The 14681-nt window shown below is 41.2% G+C and overlaps 1 protein-coding gene across 1 annotated transcript; it reads left to right on the top strand.

Annotated features, from left to right (window-relative positions):
- The first annotated feature begins 483 nt into the window (after positions 1-483).
- LOC140889471 (uncharacterized) lies at positions 484-13021 on the top strand. The gene is made up of 7 exons (XM_073297191.1): positions 484-681; positions 11154-11276; positions 11367-11507; positions 11679-11754; positions 11838-11936; positions 12583-12629; positions 12716-13021. The coding sequence occupies exons 1-7, from the start codon at positions 484-486 to the stop codon at positions 13019-13021; spliced, it is 990 nt and encodes a 329-aa protein (XP_073153292.1).
- Positions 13022-14681: the final 1660 nt, after the last annotated feature.

The raw sequence follows: 14681 nt of genomic DNA, 5'->3' as shown, positions 1-14681 counted from the left end.
AAGGTCATACTAGGCTCCACCCCAACACCGACCATATTAACAGAAACAACATCAAACTCAAGGACAAAAATAGCTGGAAATTATTGCCCCAAAGCCAACCAATGTGCCAGTAATTTGTCAAAAGTGCGGGAAGTCTCACTCAGGTCAATGCATGAAAGGAACTGGTGTATGTTTTCTATGCAAACAACCTGGACATTTTGTGAAAGATTGCCCTCAGTCCAAAGAAACAGTCAAGGGCCGAGTGTTCACCATGACTCACGAGAAAGTGGATCCAAACTCAGCCATCATCATAGGTATGGTTAATGTTGTCAGTATTCCTGCTCATTTTTTAATTGATACTGGAGCCACACATTCACATAACTGTTGATTTTGTGAATAAATTGGGAGTGGTACCGGATAAGTCAGTTTCGGGGTTTAGTTTATCCTTGCCTTCAGGGTGAAGAATTGAGTAGTAACTTGATTATCATAGAATGCAGTATATAGATGCAGGGTCATGAGATACATGCTGATCTTATTATCCTAAATATGTCTTACTTCGACATTATATTTGGGATGGATTCGTTGTCTCGACACGAGGATACAATAGACTGTAAACAGAGGAAGGTTTCCTTGAAAATTAAGAATGGGGAACCGTTTCTATTTTATGCCTCACCGAGGAAGAGTTTGTCTCTTATGATTTCAGTAAGTAAAGCCTAGAAATTGATAAACAAAGGGTGTACAGGTTTTATAGGAAATGTTAACTGTGATCAAGATTTACCTCGACCAAAACTTGAAGACGTTGAGGTAGTAAGAGATTTCCAGGAAGTATTTTCTGATGATATTGCAGGATTACCTCCAGCTAGGGAGGTAGAATTTGGGATTGAGTTGATGCTTGGAACCCAACTAGTTTCCAAAGTATCGTACAGGTTAGCACCGACTAAAATAAAGGAATTGAAGAGCAGATACAGAAGCTACTCGATAAAGGTTTCATCAGACCAAGTGTATCGCCTTGGGGTGCACCTGTGTTATTTGTCTAGGAGAATGATGGGTCGATGAGACTATGCATCAATTACAGAGAGTTGAACTGAGTGATGGTGAAGAACAAATATCCATTTTCAAGAATCGACGATTTGTTCGATCAGTTGCAGGGAGAAATGGTATTCTCAAAGATCGATCTAAGATCGGGCTACCATCAATTGAAGGTGAAAGATGAAGATATTCATAAAACGGATTTCAGGACTCGTTATGGCTACTACGAGTTCTTAGTCATGCCATTGGGAGTTACCAATGCACCGACAGTATTCATGGATCTTATGAACAGAGTGTTCTAAACTTTCTTGGATCCGTTTTGTTGGAAAACTAGCGAGTTCCCAGACCAATTACGATTGATACCCGGTGCAGCGGAAGTTTAAAAATTTTTTCATGGAACGTTTCCATGGTATGGGTATCAACCGTTCATCGATTGAATTATTGTGTGTGTAAAATTTAAATAACAATTAAATAAATTTTACCTCAAATCTCGCAACGAGATTAATGGACACCAACAGAACAATTCTGCTCTTGTTGTCTCTCCCTGGAACCGATGAACTCCTTCAATCAGGTCCACGAACAGAGGTTTAATCCCTCTGATAGATTGCACTAGAAAATCTATCAGAAGTTTTCTGCGAAGAGAATACACGAATTTGATTCGTTATTCCTTACTGCGATTCAAAATCACAGACCGGAATTTTCTCGGGCAGAGCAAGGGGGCGGCCGAAATTCTTTGAGAGAGAATAGGGTTTTCGAATTTTTGCTCTCAAAAATTATGACCTGTTGTGTGTAATTTCTGTACTGAAATAACTTATTTATAATGCAGGCCACTAACACCTTAGGGCCCATTAATCATAAGCTGGGGCCCGACAAGCAAAGCCCGCTCGTTCAGAAATTAATATAAAATTCATCGTGACTCCGATTGATGAAACGATTTCACCAATGTGCACAGAAACCATTTCTGCACGTTTTAAAGTCAAAATAAATTTTCCTGAATCCGAATTCAGTGGTTTCCAAAAATGTCCATCCCTATGTCATTTTAGGAAATCCTACTCCCTTACTCTTATTTAAGAAGTCCAACTCCTTAGTTCATTAAATTTAACTCTTTAAATTTAACTATCTCAACGGGGATTAAAACTCCATTACACTGTGTGACCCTCAATGGTTCAGGGATACAGCTAGCCGTGGGCTCACAACTCCTTGTGACTCGGAACAACACTTTCCGACTTGCCCAACGAATCATGGTAAAGCGCCTAGCAACATCGCCCCATGATTCCCTAGGTATCACTGATAGTGCCTACAAGAACCAGTAGATTTTGGTTAACGTACAGTACGGTCCCTTCATCCAAATATCCCGATCGAATCAACAACCATTGGTATATCGAGAGTCGCTCAAGATTCGATAACTATGCAATGCATCTTGAAGATCAAATTAGTGACATCGCATGTGCTACTAAGAAACCATTTCTTAAATCACATCAAGTACTCTGGCCAGAGATTTGTCACACTAATATCTCCTCAGATCGCATAGGATATCCACACTCGCAAGTATGTGGTGAATCCTTGACAACAATGCATTGACTCCTATATGTGTCGTAACTGTACCCAATCTCGACACCTGATGACCCCCTCAGAGTCGGTAAAACGAGTCAAAGCACAGTACTAGCATATAGAGTCTCCATGATGTTTCAAGTCGTAAGGACTAATGGTGTACAACCAAAACCGCGGACTTTATCCACTCGATAAGTGATAACCACTTGGAAAGTCCGGATAGGGTAGTTCGACTATTCATCCTATGAATATCCATTTGCATGCTTCGAACATCTCCATGTTCCCTACCAATGAAACGTGGTACTCCGCATCGCAAATGCTAGTCTCAAACTCGAGCGATCCTTATCCTTATTATCGGACGGCTCAATCGACTAGGAACGGTTTTAGAATATACAGTGACTATAAGATGTATTTCATGATAGACATCTCCATGTTCTAAACCACATCTTACATACACTATAGTATATTCAAGGTCTTTATCAAAACAACAATAGTATATCACAATATAACAATATGAAGTAATATAAAGTCATTGCCATAAAAGTGTAAATAATATTAAACAAAAGATTGTTTATACAAAGAGTCAACAAAGCCCATAGCCACACAGTTGGCTCACTGGGCACCCACTCTTACAATCTCCCACTTGCCCTATAGCCAACTAGTCATACTACGTAGACCCATTGCTTCGCGATGTTTGTCAAACAATGGTCCTGGCAAAGGCTTAGTAAGTGGATCAGCGATATTGTCTGCAGAGGCCACTCGTTCGACACTGATGTCCTCCTCTTCCACAATCTCCCGGATTATGTGGTATTTCCTCAGTACGTGTTTGGATCTTTGATGAGACCTTGGTTCCTTTGCTTGAGCAACGGCACCCGTGTTGTCGCAGTACACCGGGACTGGACCAACAAATTCAGGAATGACGCCCAACTCTTGGACGAAATTCCTCATCCAAACGGCCTCTTTAGCAGCAGCTGATGCTGCAATGTATTCAGCCTCAGTGGTGGAATCCGCTGTGGTGTCCTGCTTGGAACTCTTCCAAGAGACAGCACCGCCATTGAGCATGAACACAAATCCAGAGGTTGACTTCGAGTCATCCACATCACTTTGGAAGCTAGAGTCGGTATAGCCTTCCAGTTTGAGTTCTCGTCCTCCATAAACCATGAACATATTCTTAGTCCTTCGCAAGTACTTAAGAATGTCCTTCACGGCTTTCCAATGCATCTGACCAGGATTAGACTGATATCTGCTCGTGACACTCAGAGCAAATGCTACATCCGGTCTGGTAGATATCATCCCATACATGATACTACCTATAGCTGACGCATATGGTACATGTGTCATATTCTCTATCTCTGCATCAGTCTTGGGACACATAGACTTGGATAGAGAAACTCCATGACACATGGGTAGATGTCCTCTCTTGGACCCATCCATTGAAAACCGTTTCAATATGGTATCGATGTAGGTTGATTGAGTGAGTCCTATCATTCTCTTAGATCTATCCCTATAGATCTGTATCCCAAGAATGTAGGATGCCTCACCCAAATCCTTCATCGAAAATCTACCTGATAACCATATCTTTGTTGACTGCAACATCCCTACATCATTCCCAATGAGTAGGATGTCATCAACATAAAGTACTAAGAATGTCACCGCATCCTTAACTACTTTCTTGTACACGCAAGGTTCCTCCGGGTTCTTGATGAAACCAAAGTCTTTAATTGTTTCATCAAATTTCTGGTTCCAACTTCTTGATGCTTGTTTTAGACCATAAATTGATCTCTGAAGCTTGCATACCTTATGCTCGCTTCCCATGGATGTGTACCCCTCAGGCTGCTCTTCATATAGATTTCTTCCTTAATGTCTCCATTAAGAAAAGCAGTCTTCACATCCATTTGCCATATCTCATAGTCATACCATGCAGCTATGGCAATAAGGATTCTTATGGACTTGAACATTGCAACTGGTGAAAAGGTTTCGTCATAGTCAACTCCTTGCCTTTGAGTATAACCTTTAGCCACCAATCGCGCCTTGTAGGTCAATACCTTACCATCAGGCCCAAGCTTTCTTTTGTAGATCCATTTACACCCTATTGGAACAATTCCATCGGGAGGATCCACTAAAGTCCAGACTTGGTTAGTATGCATCGAATCCAATTCTGATTGCATAGCTTCAAGCCATAAATTCGAATCCGCATCAGAAATTGCTTCCTTGAAGCTTCTTGGATCACATCCAATGTCGGGTTCATCTTGACCCTCTTCAAGAAGAAGACCATATCGAACTGGAGGTCTAGAAGTCCTCTCGGATCTTCTAGGTGCAGGCGTGTCCAGCAATGGTTCCTGAGGTGTGGGATCGTTATTTTGTATTTCGGGTTCTTCTCGAACTTCTTCGAGTTCCATCATCTCGCCTTTCTTATCCAATAAGAACTCCTTCTCCAAGAAGGTGGCATTCCGTGAAACAAACACCTTTGTTTCAGCAGGATAATAGAAATAATATCCGATTGAATTCTTCGGATACCCCACAAAATAACACAAGCTGGATCGACTATCCAACTTATCTCCCACTGTCCGCTTCACGTAAGCAGGACATCCCCAAATCCTCAAGTATGAATACTTAGGAGCTTTGCCATTCCATAACTCGTATGGTGTTTTGTCCACTGCTTTAGTGTGGACGTTATTCAACAACAATACCGCCGTTTCAAGCGCATAGCCCCAAAACGAAGGTGGAAGCTCAGTGAAGCTCATCATAGATCGAACCATGTCCAACAAAGTTCGATTACGATGCTCCGATACACCATTAAGCTGTGGTTGTCATAGGAGGAGTCCACTGAGAGAGAATCCCATTCTCTTTCAGATAGTCCAAAAACTCGGTACTCAAGTATTCTCCACCTCGATCCGATCGAAGTGCTTTAATACTTTTACCTAGCTTGTTTTCTACTTCAGCCTTGAATTCTTTGAACTTTTCAAATGCTTCAGACTTATATTTCATTAAATATAAATACCCATACCTAGAATAATCATCAGTAAAGGTAATGAAGTAGGTGTGGCCATGTTGAGTCCCTACTCTAAATGGACCACAAACATCTGTATGGATCAAATCCAACAGATTTTGACTACGCTCAGGTTTCCCCTTAAAAGGAGATTTAGTCATTTTTCCTTTTAGGCAGGATTCACAAGTAGGTAGAGAGTTAATATCAGACATATCAAACATGCCCTCTCCCACTAGCTTGTTCATCCTCCTTGAGGAAATATGACCTAGTCTAGCGTGCCATAGGTTTGCCGGGTTTTGACTATCGATTTTCCTTTTGTTTGTTGTCGCCGGTTTGTCAATACAATTCACTGGAACGTCTTTTAGTTTTAAATTATATAGATCGTTTTCAAGTTGTCCATTTCCAATTAAACATTCATTCTTGTAAATACTGCAAATCTCATTCACAAAATTACAAGAATAACCATCTCTATCAAGCATAGAAATAGAAATAATGTTTTTAATTAAATCTGGCACAAATAAAACATCTCTCAACAATAATTTAAAACCATTCTGCAAAATCAAACAAACATCTCCAATGGCCGTAGCTTCAACTCTGGAACCATTCCCGAGCCTCAGCTGGGTCTCACCCATTCTAAGCCTGCGACTTCTTGTCATCACCTGCAAATCATTGCAAATGTGAGATCCACATCCGGTATCCAATACCCAAGAAGTTGTATTAAGTGACATGTTTATTTCGATATAGAACATACCCTTTGCAGTTCCTAACTGCTCAAGATACTCCTTGCAGTTGCGCTTCCAATGACCCGGCTTCTTGCAGTAATGGCAAACATCCTTGGATTTTCCATTGTTTGAAGCCTTTGTCTTTTGCTTCTTCTCGGGTTCCACTTTCTTGGGTGGGGCAGAACGTTTCTTGCCCTTCATACTTGGCCCCTTCTTAGCAGAAGATGAGGAGCCCACCAAGAAAGCTGGCTTATCCTTCTTAAGTGTGGATTCATATGTAACGAGCATATTGACCATCTCTTCAAGGGTGGCCTCTATCTTGTTCATATTAAAATTTATCACGAATCCATCAAATGAAGAAGGAAGAGATAGAAGCAGCAAGTCCACATTGAGTTCATGCTCCAACACCAAATCAAGGGTCGCTAACTTCTGTATGAGCCAAATCACTCGTACCCCATGATCACGGACCGAAGTCCCTTCACGCATGCGGCACGTCATCAACTCCTTAACAGTAGAGAACCTTTCAGCCCTCGACTGAGCCCCAAAAAGTTCCTTGAGTTGCGTGTGAATGTCAGCAGCATTCACCGTGTCCTCAAATCGCCTCTGGAGTTCATCAGACATCGAGGCTTGCATATAGCATTTGGTCTTGATGTCATGGTCACACCATGCATCAAGTTTGGCCAATTCCTCCGGACTTATGTCAGCTGGTGCTTCCTTCGGAGGTGCTTTCTCTAACACGTAGAGCATTTTCTCCGAAGTTAAGACAATCTTCAACTTCCGGAACCATTCCGTATAGTTGGCGCCAGTCAGCTTGTTTTGTTCGAGGATCGAGAATAAAGGATTTCGCGAATTCATTGTATGAAATACTGAAAAGGAAAAACAGACATATATCAATGATTGTTTAACAATTTACTAAGACATAAAATAGGCGAATTTAATTTTATGAATCTCACTCCCACTATTTTAACGATTTCACCACCCTCTAGTGAAAACGGGAAACTTTTTCCTTAGTGAGAACATGGAGTCCAATTGACAAACTTATGGTCCCGAATAATATCAGCCAACCATAATTCTCAAAAGGTAGAGCCCAATTGCTTCCAAAGCAACCCCCATGTATTTACCTCATGTCCAATAAGGGCCCAATAATATGACGCCGTTTAAAGTGACATGTCAAGATGACCCATCAATATTAAGTTGTGATGGACGGTCGCCATGTGGATCCCCCAATAATATGAGCCGATCCCATGGGAGTTCCACCCAACTTACAACATTTGTCGATCCAATGTACAGCTTTCCGACGGACGGGCCCCCCCAATAATATGAGCCGGACCGTATCCGCGGGTAGCATCACATACATTGACCGTTGATGGAAGGTAGGAACATTTAAACAATATTTAAATTTCCTTTATTTATCTTGATATAAATTTTAAATCATATTTAAAATGAGGGATTTTATTTATAAAAATATTTGTCTCATCATATTTAATTTATTGCATGCATTGCCGGATTCACGCAATTTATGTCTAAACATGCATACAATCATAATATCACATATTATATAGGATGATCGATTCCATTTCTAATTGACCCGTGGTTGCCAATCACGGGTCTTAGTCCAATCCTAGGTAATATGCAGTATGCAAATGCAATCCTATTACATATGCTTCCAATTTACATTTCTTCAGTCTTCATTGTCTGCTGGGCCCACCATCTTCAAATCTTGATCTCCCACTAAATCTAATGTATTTACAATTAAATAACAATGACAAGTAGGGGATACATTTTTAGGGGGTGGGAACGGGCTATAAACCAAGCCCACTTTTATTACATATGACATTCATATCGGGCCATAAACCAGGCCCATTAATAAAACCAACAACAATAAAGACAAAATGTAAATTCCTAACATACACCTACAAAATTGGTCATGGCAATCGATCATCCTTATCCAATAACATTTAATTCAAAATTAATTTATTGGATAACATGCTGTGGCAATTCAAATTTAAACAAGATAAAATCATATTTTATATATAAAATCACATTTCACATATAAAATCATATTTTATCTCCATATCAAATAAAATCATATTTTATCTATAAAATCCAATTTTACAAATAAAATCATATTTTATCTAATATATCATAAGATCATATCTTATCATCAATTGTACCAAAATAATTGATTTCAAAATTCAATTTACGGATAAAATATTAAAATTTTCCAAAAATTCAAATTTATCCAAAATCAATTTTAAAATTTACGGACTCGAACAATTCGATCCGAAATCTCGTGAACCAATCAAAAACAATTTTTGACCGGACCAAAAATAAAATTTTAAATATTAAAATTAATAAAAATATTAAAAATTAATTTTTCCCGCGGGCCACCCGGGACACTCCCGGGTTGGCCCGCACCCGGGGCGCGGGCCGGGGGCAGCCCGGCTGCCCCCTTAGGGCAGCGCCTGGCGCCGCCCCTGGGCGGCGCCGAGCGCCGCCCTGCGCAGCGCCCAGCGCTGCGCTGGGCGGCGCCGAGCGCCGCCCCTGGGCAGCGCCGAGCGCTGCCCTGCGCAGCGCCCAGCGCTGCGCTGGGCAGCGCACAGCGCTGCCCTGGGCGGCGCCGTGCGCCGCCCTGGGCGGCGACGGTCGCCGCCTTGGGCGGCGCCGTGCGCCCCCTTTGGGCGGCGCCGTGCGCCGCCCAGGGCAGCAACAATTGCTGCCCCACCGGGCAGCGATCCAATCGCTGCCCGGGTTTTGCCCCGAAAAAAAATTTTTTATTTAAAATATTTATTTTGTTTCAAAAACCGAGACTCAAAAATTTTGTACAATTGATTAATTCAATCGATTGATCTGAGCAACCTGGCTTTGATACCACTGTTGGAAAACTAGCGAGTTCCCAGACCAATTACGATTGATACCCGGTGCAGCGGAAGTTTAAAAATTTTTTCATGGAACGTTTCCATGGTATGGGTATCAACCGTTCATCGATTGAATTATTGTGTGTGTAAAATTTAAATAACAATTAAATAAATTTTACCTCAAATCTCGCAACGAGATTAATGGACACCAACAGAACAATTCTGCTCTTGTTGTCTCTCCCTGGAACCGATGAACTCCTTCAATCAGGTCCACGAACAGAGGTTTAATCCCTCTGATAGATTGCACTAGAAAATCTATCAGAAGTTTTCTGCGAAGAGAATACACGAATTTGATTCGTTATTCCTTACTGCGATTCAAAATCACAGACCGGAATTTTCTCGGGCAGAGCAAGGGGGCGGCCGAAATTCTTTGAGAGAGAATAGGGTTTTCGAATTTTTGCTCTCAAAAATTATGACCTGTTGTGTGTAATTTCTGTACTGAAATAACTTATTTATAATGCAGGCCACTAACACCTTAGGGCCCATTAATCATAAGCTGGGGCCCGACAAGCAAAGCCCGCTCGTTCAGAAATTAATATAAAATTCATCGTGACTCCGATTGATGAAACGATTTCACCAATGTGCACAGAAACCATTTCTGCACGTTTTAAAGTCAAAATAAATTTTCCTGAATCCGAATTCAGTGGTTTCCAAAAATGTCCATCCCTATGTCATTTTAGGAAATCCTACTCCCTTACTCTTATTTAAGAAGTCCAACTCCTTAGTTCATTAAATTTAACTCTTTAAATTTAACTATCTCAACGGGGATTAAAACTCCATTACACTGTGTGACCCTCAATGGTTCAGGGATACAGCTAGCCGTGGGCTCACAACTCCTTGTGACTCGGAACAACACTTTCCGACTTGCCCAACGAATCATGGTAAAGCGCCTAGCAACATCGCCCCATGATTCCCTAGGTATCACTGATAGTGCCTACAAGAACCAGTAGATTTTGGTTAACGTACAGTACGGTCCCTTCATCCAAATATCCCGATCGAATCAACAACCATTGGTATATCGAGAGTCGCTCAAGATTCGATAACTATGCAATGCATCTTGAAGATCAAATTAGTGACATCGCATGTGCTACTAAGAAACCATTTCTTAAATCACATCAAGTACTCTGGCCAGAGATTTGTCACACTAATATCTCCTCAGATCGCATAGGATATCCACACTCGCAAGTATGTGGTGAATCCTTGACAACAATGCATTGACTCCTATATGTGTCGTAACTGTACCCAATCTCGACACCTGATGACCCCCTCAGAGTCGGTAAACGAGTCAAAGCACAGTACTAGCATATAGAGTCTCCATGATGTTTCAAGTCGTAAGGACTAATGGTGTACAACCAAAACCGCGGACTTTATCCACTCGATAAGTGATAACCACTTGGAAAGTCCGGATAGGGTAGTTCGACTATTCATCCTATGAATATCCATTTGCATGCTTCGAACATCTCCATGTTCCCTACCAATGAAACGTGGTACTCCGCATCGCAAATGCTAGTCTCAAACTCGAGCGATCCTTATCCTTATTATCGGACGGCTCAATCGACTAGGAACGGTTTTAGAATATACAGTGACTATAAGATGTATTTCATGATAGACATCTCCATGTTCTACCACATCTTACATACACTATAGTATATTCAAGGTCTTTATCAAAACAACAATAGTATATCACAATATAACAATATGAAGTAATATAAAGTCATTGCCATAAAAGTGTAAATAATATTAAACAAAAGATTGTTTATACAAAGAGTCAACAAAGCCCATAGCCACACAGTTGGCTCACTGGGCACCCACTCTTACACGTTTGTCATAATATTCATAGATGACTTTCTGATTTACTCTCGTAGTTTTGATGAGCATCGCTAGCATCTAACTACGGTTTTACAGATTCTGAAAGAGAAACAGTTGTTTACTAAGTTCAGTAAGTGTGAATTTTGGCTTGAACAGATTGCATTTTTGGGATATCTAGTTTCAGCAAAAGGAATAGAGGTTGATCCATTGAAGATTGAAGCAATTCGAAATTGGGTTACTCCAAATAATGCTACAGAGATTCTAAGTTTCTTGGGATTAGTAGGCTATTATAGGAGATTCATTCAGGACTTCTCAAAGATAGCTTTGCCACTGACAACGTTGACCTAGAAGTTTCAATGGTTTGATCAGTGTGAGAAGAATTTTATGGAATTGAAGGAAAATTTGATGACAGCATCAGTGCTAGCAATACCACAAGGCACCGGTCGATTTGTAGTTTATACAGATGCTTCCAAGAGTAGACTAGGGGCAGTTTTGATGCAAGATGACAAGGTGATAGCATATGCATCCCGACAGCTAAAGATTCATGAGAAGAATTACCCCACCCACGATCTTGAATTGGCAGCAGTTGTCTTTGCATTAAAACTGTGGAGACATTATCTGTATGGTGAAAGATGTCAAATTTTCACCGATCACAAAAGCTTGAAATAATTCTTCACCCAGAAAGAGTTGAATATGAGACAGAGAAGGTGGCTAGAATTGGTGAAAGATTATGACTATGACATTAGCTACCATCCGGGTAAGTCTAATGTAGTGGCTAATGCTTTGAGTCGTAAGTCTGCGAACATGAACCGATTGAAAACTCAAAAAAGTTGATTGCAGATTTTGAACGACTGAAATTGGAAGTAGTTGAGCCAGTGAAGGTTTGTGCTATATTAGCTTTGAAAGTAGTTCCAAGTTTGCGTGACAGGATTCAAACAGGTTAGTCTTTATACCAGCAATTTCTAAGTTGGAAACATAAAGATGAAGCCAAAGGTGGTGCATTGTATACAGTGAAGGATGGGATCCTGCATCACAAAGGGTGAATGTGGGTACTAGCAGTAGATTCACTGAGGAAAGATGTGATTATTGAGGCCCACACTATGTCGTATTCCATTTACCCAAGGAGTACAAAGATGTTCAAGGATTTACAGATGTTATACTGGTGGCCAGGTATGAAGAAAGACATTGTTAAGTTTGTTAGCGAATGTTTGACACGTCAACAGGTGAAATTTGAACATCAAAGGCCCGCAGGACTTCTGAAACCATTACCCATTCCCACATGGAAATGGGAAGATGTCACTATGGACTTTGTAGTTGGATTTCCAATTACACCACGGAGAATGAATTCAATATTGGTGATAGTTGACAGGTTGACAAAGTCAGCTCATTTCTTATCAGTCAAAAACAACTTCTCGATGAATCAATATGAAGATTTGTATATTCAAGAGGTAGTCAGATTTCAAGGAGTTCCAACAAGGATAGTCTCTGACAGATATCCCAGGTTTACTTCAAACTTTTGGAAGAGTTTACATCATGGTTTGGGAGCAAAAATTGGACTTCATCACTGCTTTTCATCCGCAAACAGATGGACAATATGAACGAGTGATTCAAATACTGGAAGATTTACTCAGGGTTTGCATGATTGACTTCGGAGGAAATTGGGAATCGAAGTTGCCACCTTGGAAGGTGATCACGTGTTTTTGAATTTTTCACCTTAGAAGGGAGTCTTGAGATTTGGGAAGGAAGGGAAGCTGAGTCCGATATGTATAGGATCTTTCGAGATCCTAGACAAGGTTGGGGCAAGAGCTTATCGAGTAGCATTGCTTCCAAATCAGGAAGGAGTACACGACGGCTTTCATGTTTCGATGTTGAGGAAGTATATCTTAAATCCTTCTCATGTCATTCGCCATGAGCCAGTTCAGTGGATGCCAAATTTGTTCTATGAAGAGGTACCCGTTCAAATTTTAGATAGAAAAGTCCGAAAGTTGAGAAACAAAGAGATGAAGATGGTGAAGGTCTTGTAGCACAATCAACTAGGAAGAGGCTACTTGGGAGACCGAATAGGATATGCATATCAATATCCTGAATTATTTGGTAAGAAGAATTTCTAGGACAAAATTCTTTTAAGGAGGGTAGAGTTGTAAGGTCCAGAATCCACTAAACTCGCTCACAATAATTTTTGTAGTGACCCGTATCATAAATTAATGATTAATGCGTAATTAATCGTTTAATCATGTTTAGATTAAGTAAAACATGATTAAGGAAATTCCAAATGGATTAATGGAGTCTAAAAATGGATTCAGGATACTCAGAAATGGTGGGTAAGGTTCGAAGGGTTCGGACGCTCTAAACCTGAGTTCGGAGGATCCGAACATGGACGGAGCCAGGATTCGGAGGCTCTGAAGGCTTCGGATGATCCGAAGATCGTTCGGACGATCCAAAAAGTATCCCAGCCAGCTGTCCTGAAATATTATTCCATCGGTGATGTCATAGGGGTGACTTCGGACGATCCGAAGAGGCAATTCGGACCATCCGAACAGTGTTCGGGACATGTGCATGGTTGCATGCGATTGGATTGACACGTGGCAGAGATCGGACGATTCGATGAGACGATCGGATGGCCCAAAGCAGTTCGGACGCTCCGAAGGCGTGAACGGATGACCCGAACCCTCGCTTATATATAGAGAGCCAATGAGCTCATTTGAGACTCTCACCAACTTCCTCTCCTTCGCCCACGTGGCTCTATTTTAGGGCTTTGGGTACTCTTATTTTAGAGTTGGAGTAGGGAAAATATTCTAGTACAATCAGACAGTGTCTGACATAGTAGCGGAGAAGTGTTCGTGTAGTGGAGCCGTGCTCGAGGCTGTGGAGTTGCAGCAGGGGTGTGCCCCTAGTTGCAGGATAGTCTCCATCAGAGGGCTGACGATGGATGCAGGTATAGCTATGGTCTCTTTAAAATATTTAGGAGTATTCAATAGTTTAGTTAAGGCTTTTAGAGCTTAATTAATGATGCATGAATATTTGCATTGTAGAGTTGATGATAGGCTGGGAACCTAGAGTGGGACTGCTAGGACTGCCTGTAGTAAGGTACGTAAGTACTGACTGAGATAGCCAGCATGATATATATTGTATGTGTTGCATGAGTATGTGCTACTTGTTTTACCATGTTTTACGGCTTTAGCACATGCATGTTTTTACGGTTGACTGCATCTGGTATGATGTGAGTCATTGACAGTTTCTGTCAGTGAGGCGTTACTTCCTGCGGATTCGTGTCTAGGGACACTCAGCCCCTGGTTTTGGTATCACTAGGAGCGACCACGACGGTGGAGTAGACGCTATAGTTGATAGGTGAATATAGGAGCGGCACCACGGACTTGCTACCCGATATTGCCCTGTATATTAATGGCGCCTCTGAGTACTGTTTTACTCTCGTTTTAAATACACTTATGTGTTGAATATATTTTATATATCATTTCTTTCGTATTGAGCTTAGAGCTCACGTCCAGTCTTTCTGTGTATTTGGACACCCCATTCGACGGGCTAGGTGTAGGTGCAGGATTGAGCACCAGGAGCTTGGAGTAGCCATTGACCAGTGAAGACAGCAGGATTAGCTGTAGGTTTTGCCCTTTAGACTCATTCATTCGATTGGGTTGTATAATCGAATTTGTTTAACCGATTGTATTC

The sequence above is a fragment of the Henckelia pumila genome, chromosome 3 (assembly GCF_033568475.1).
Source record: "Henckelia pumila isolate YLH828 chromosome 3, ASM3356847v2, whole genome shotgun sequence".
Taxonomy (NCBI): domain Eukaryota; kingdom Viridiplantae; phylum Streptophyta; class Magnoliopsida; order Lamiales; family Gesneriaceae; genus Henckelia; species Henckelia pumila.
This window is presented reverse-complemented; position numbering and strand designations above follow the sequence as displayed.

What these genes read in the sequence shown, in the direction of transcription:
- LOC140889471 (XM_073297191.1), top strand. Translation starts at nt 484, where the DNA reads ATGCAGGGTCATGAGATACATGCTGATCTTATTATCCTAAATATGTCT. An exon ending in TTCTAAGTTTCTTGGGATTA is followed by an intron (nt 11,277 to 11,366) that starts GTAGGCTATTAT and finishes TGGTTTGATCAG; the next exon opens with TGTGAGAAGAATTTTATGGA. An exon ending in GCGTGACAGGATTCAAACAG is followed by an intron (nt 11,937 to 12,582) that starts GTTAGTCTTTAT and finishes ATCCGCAAACAG; the next exon opens with ATGGACAATATGAACGAGTG.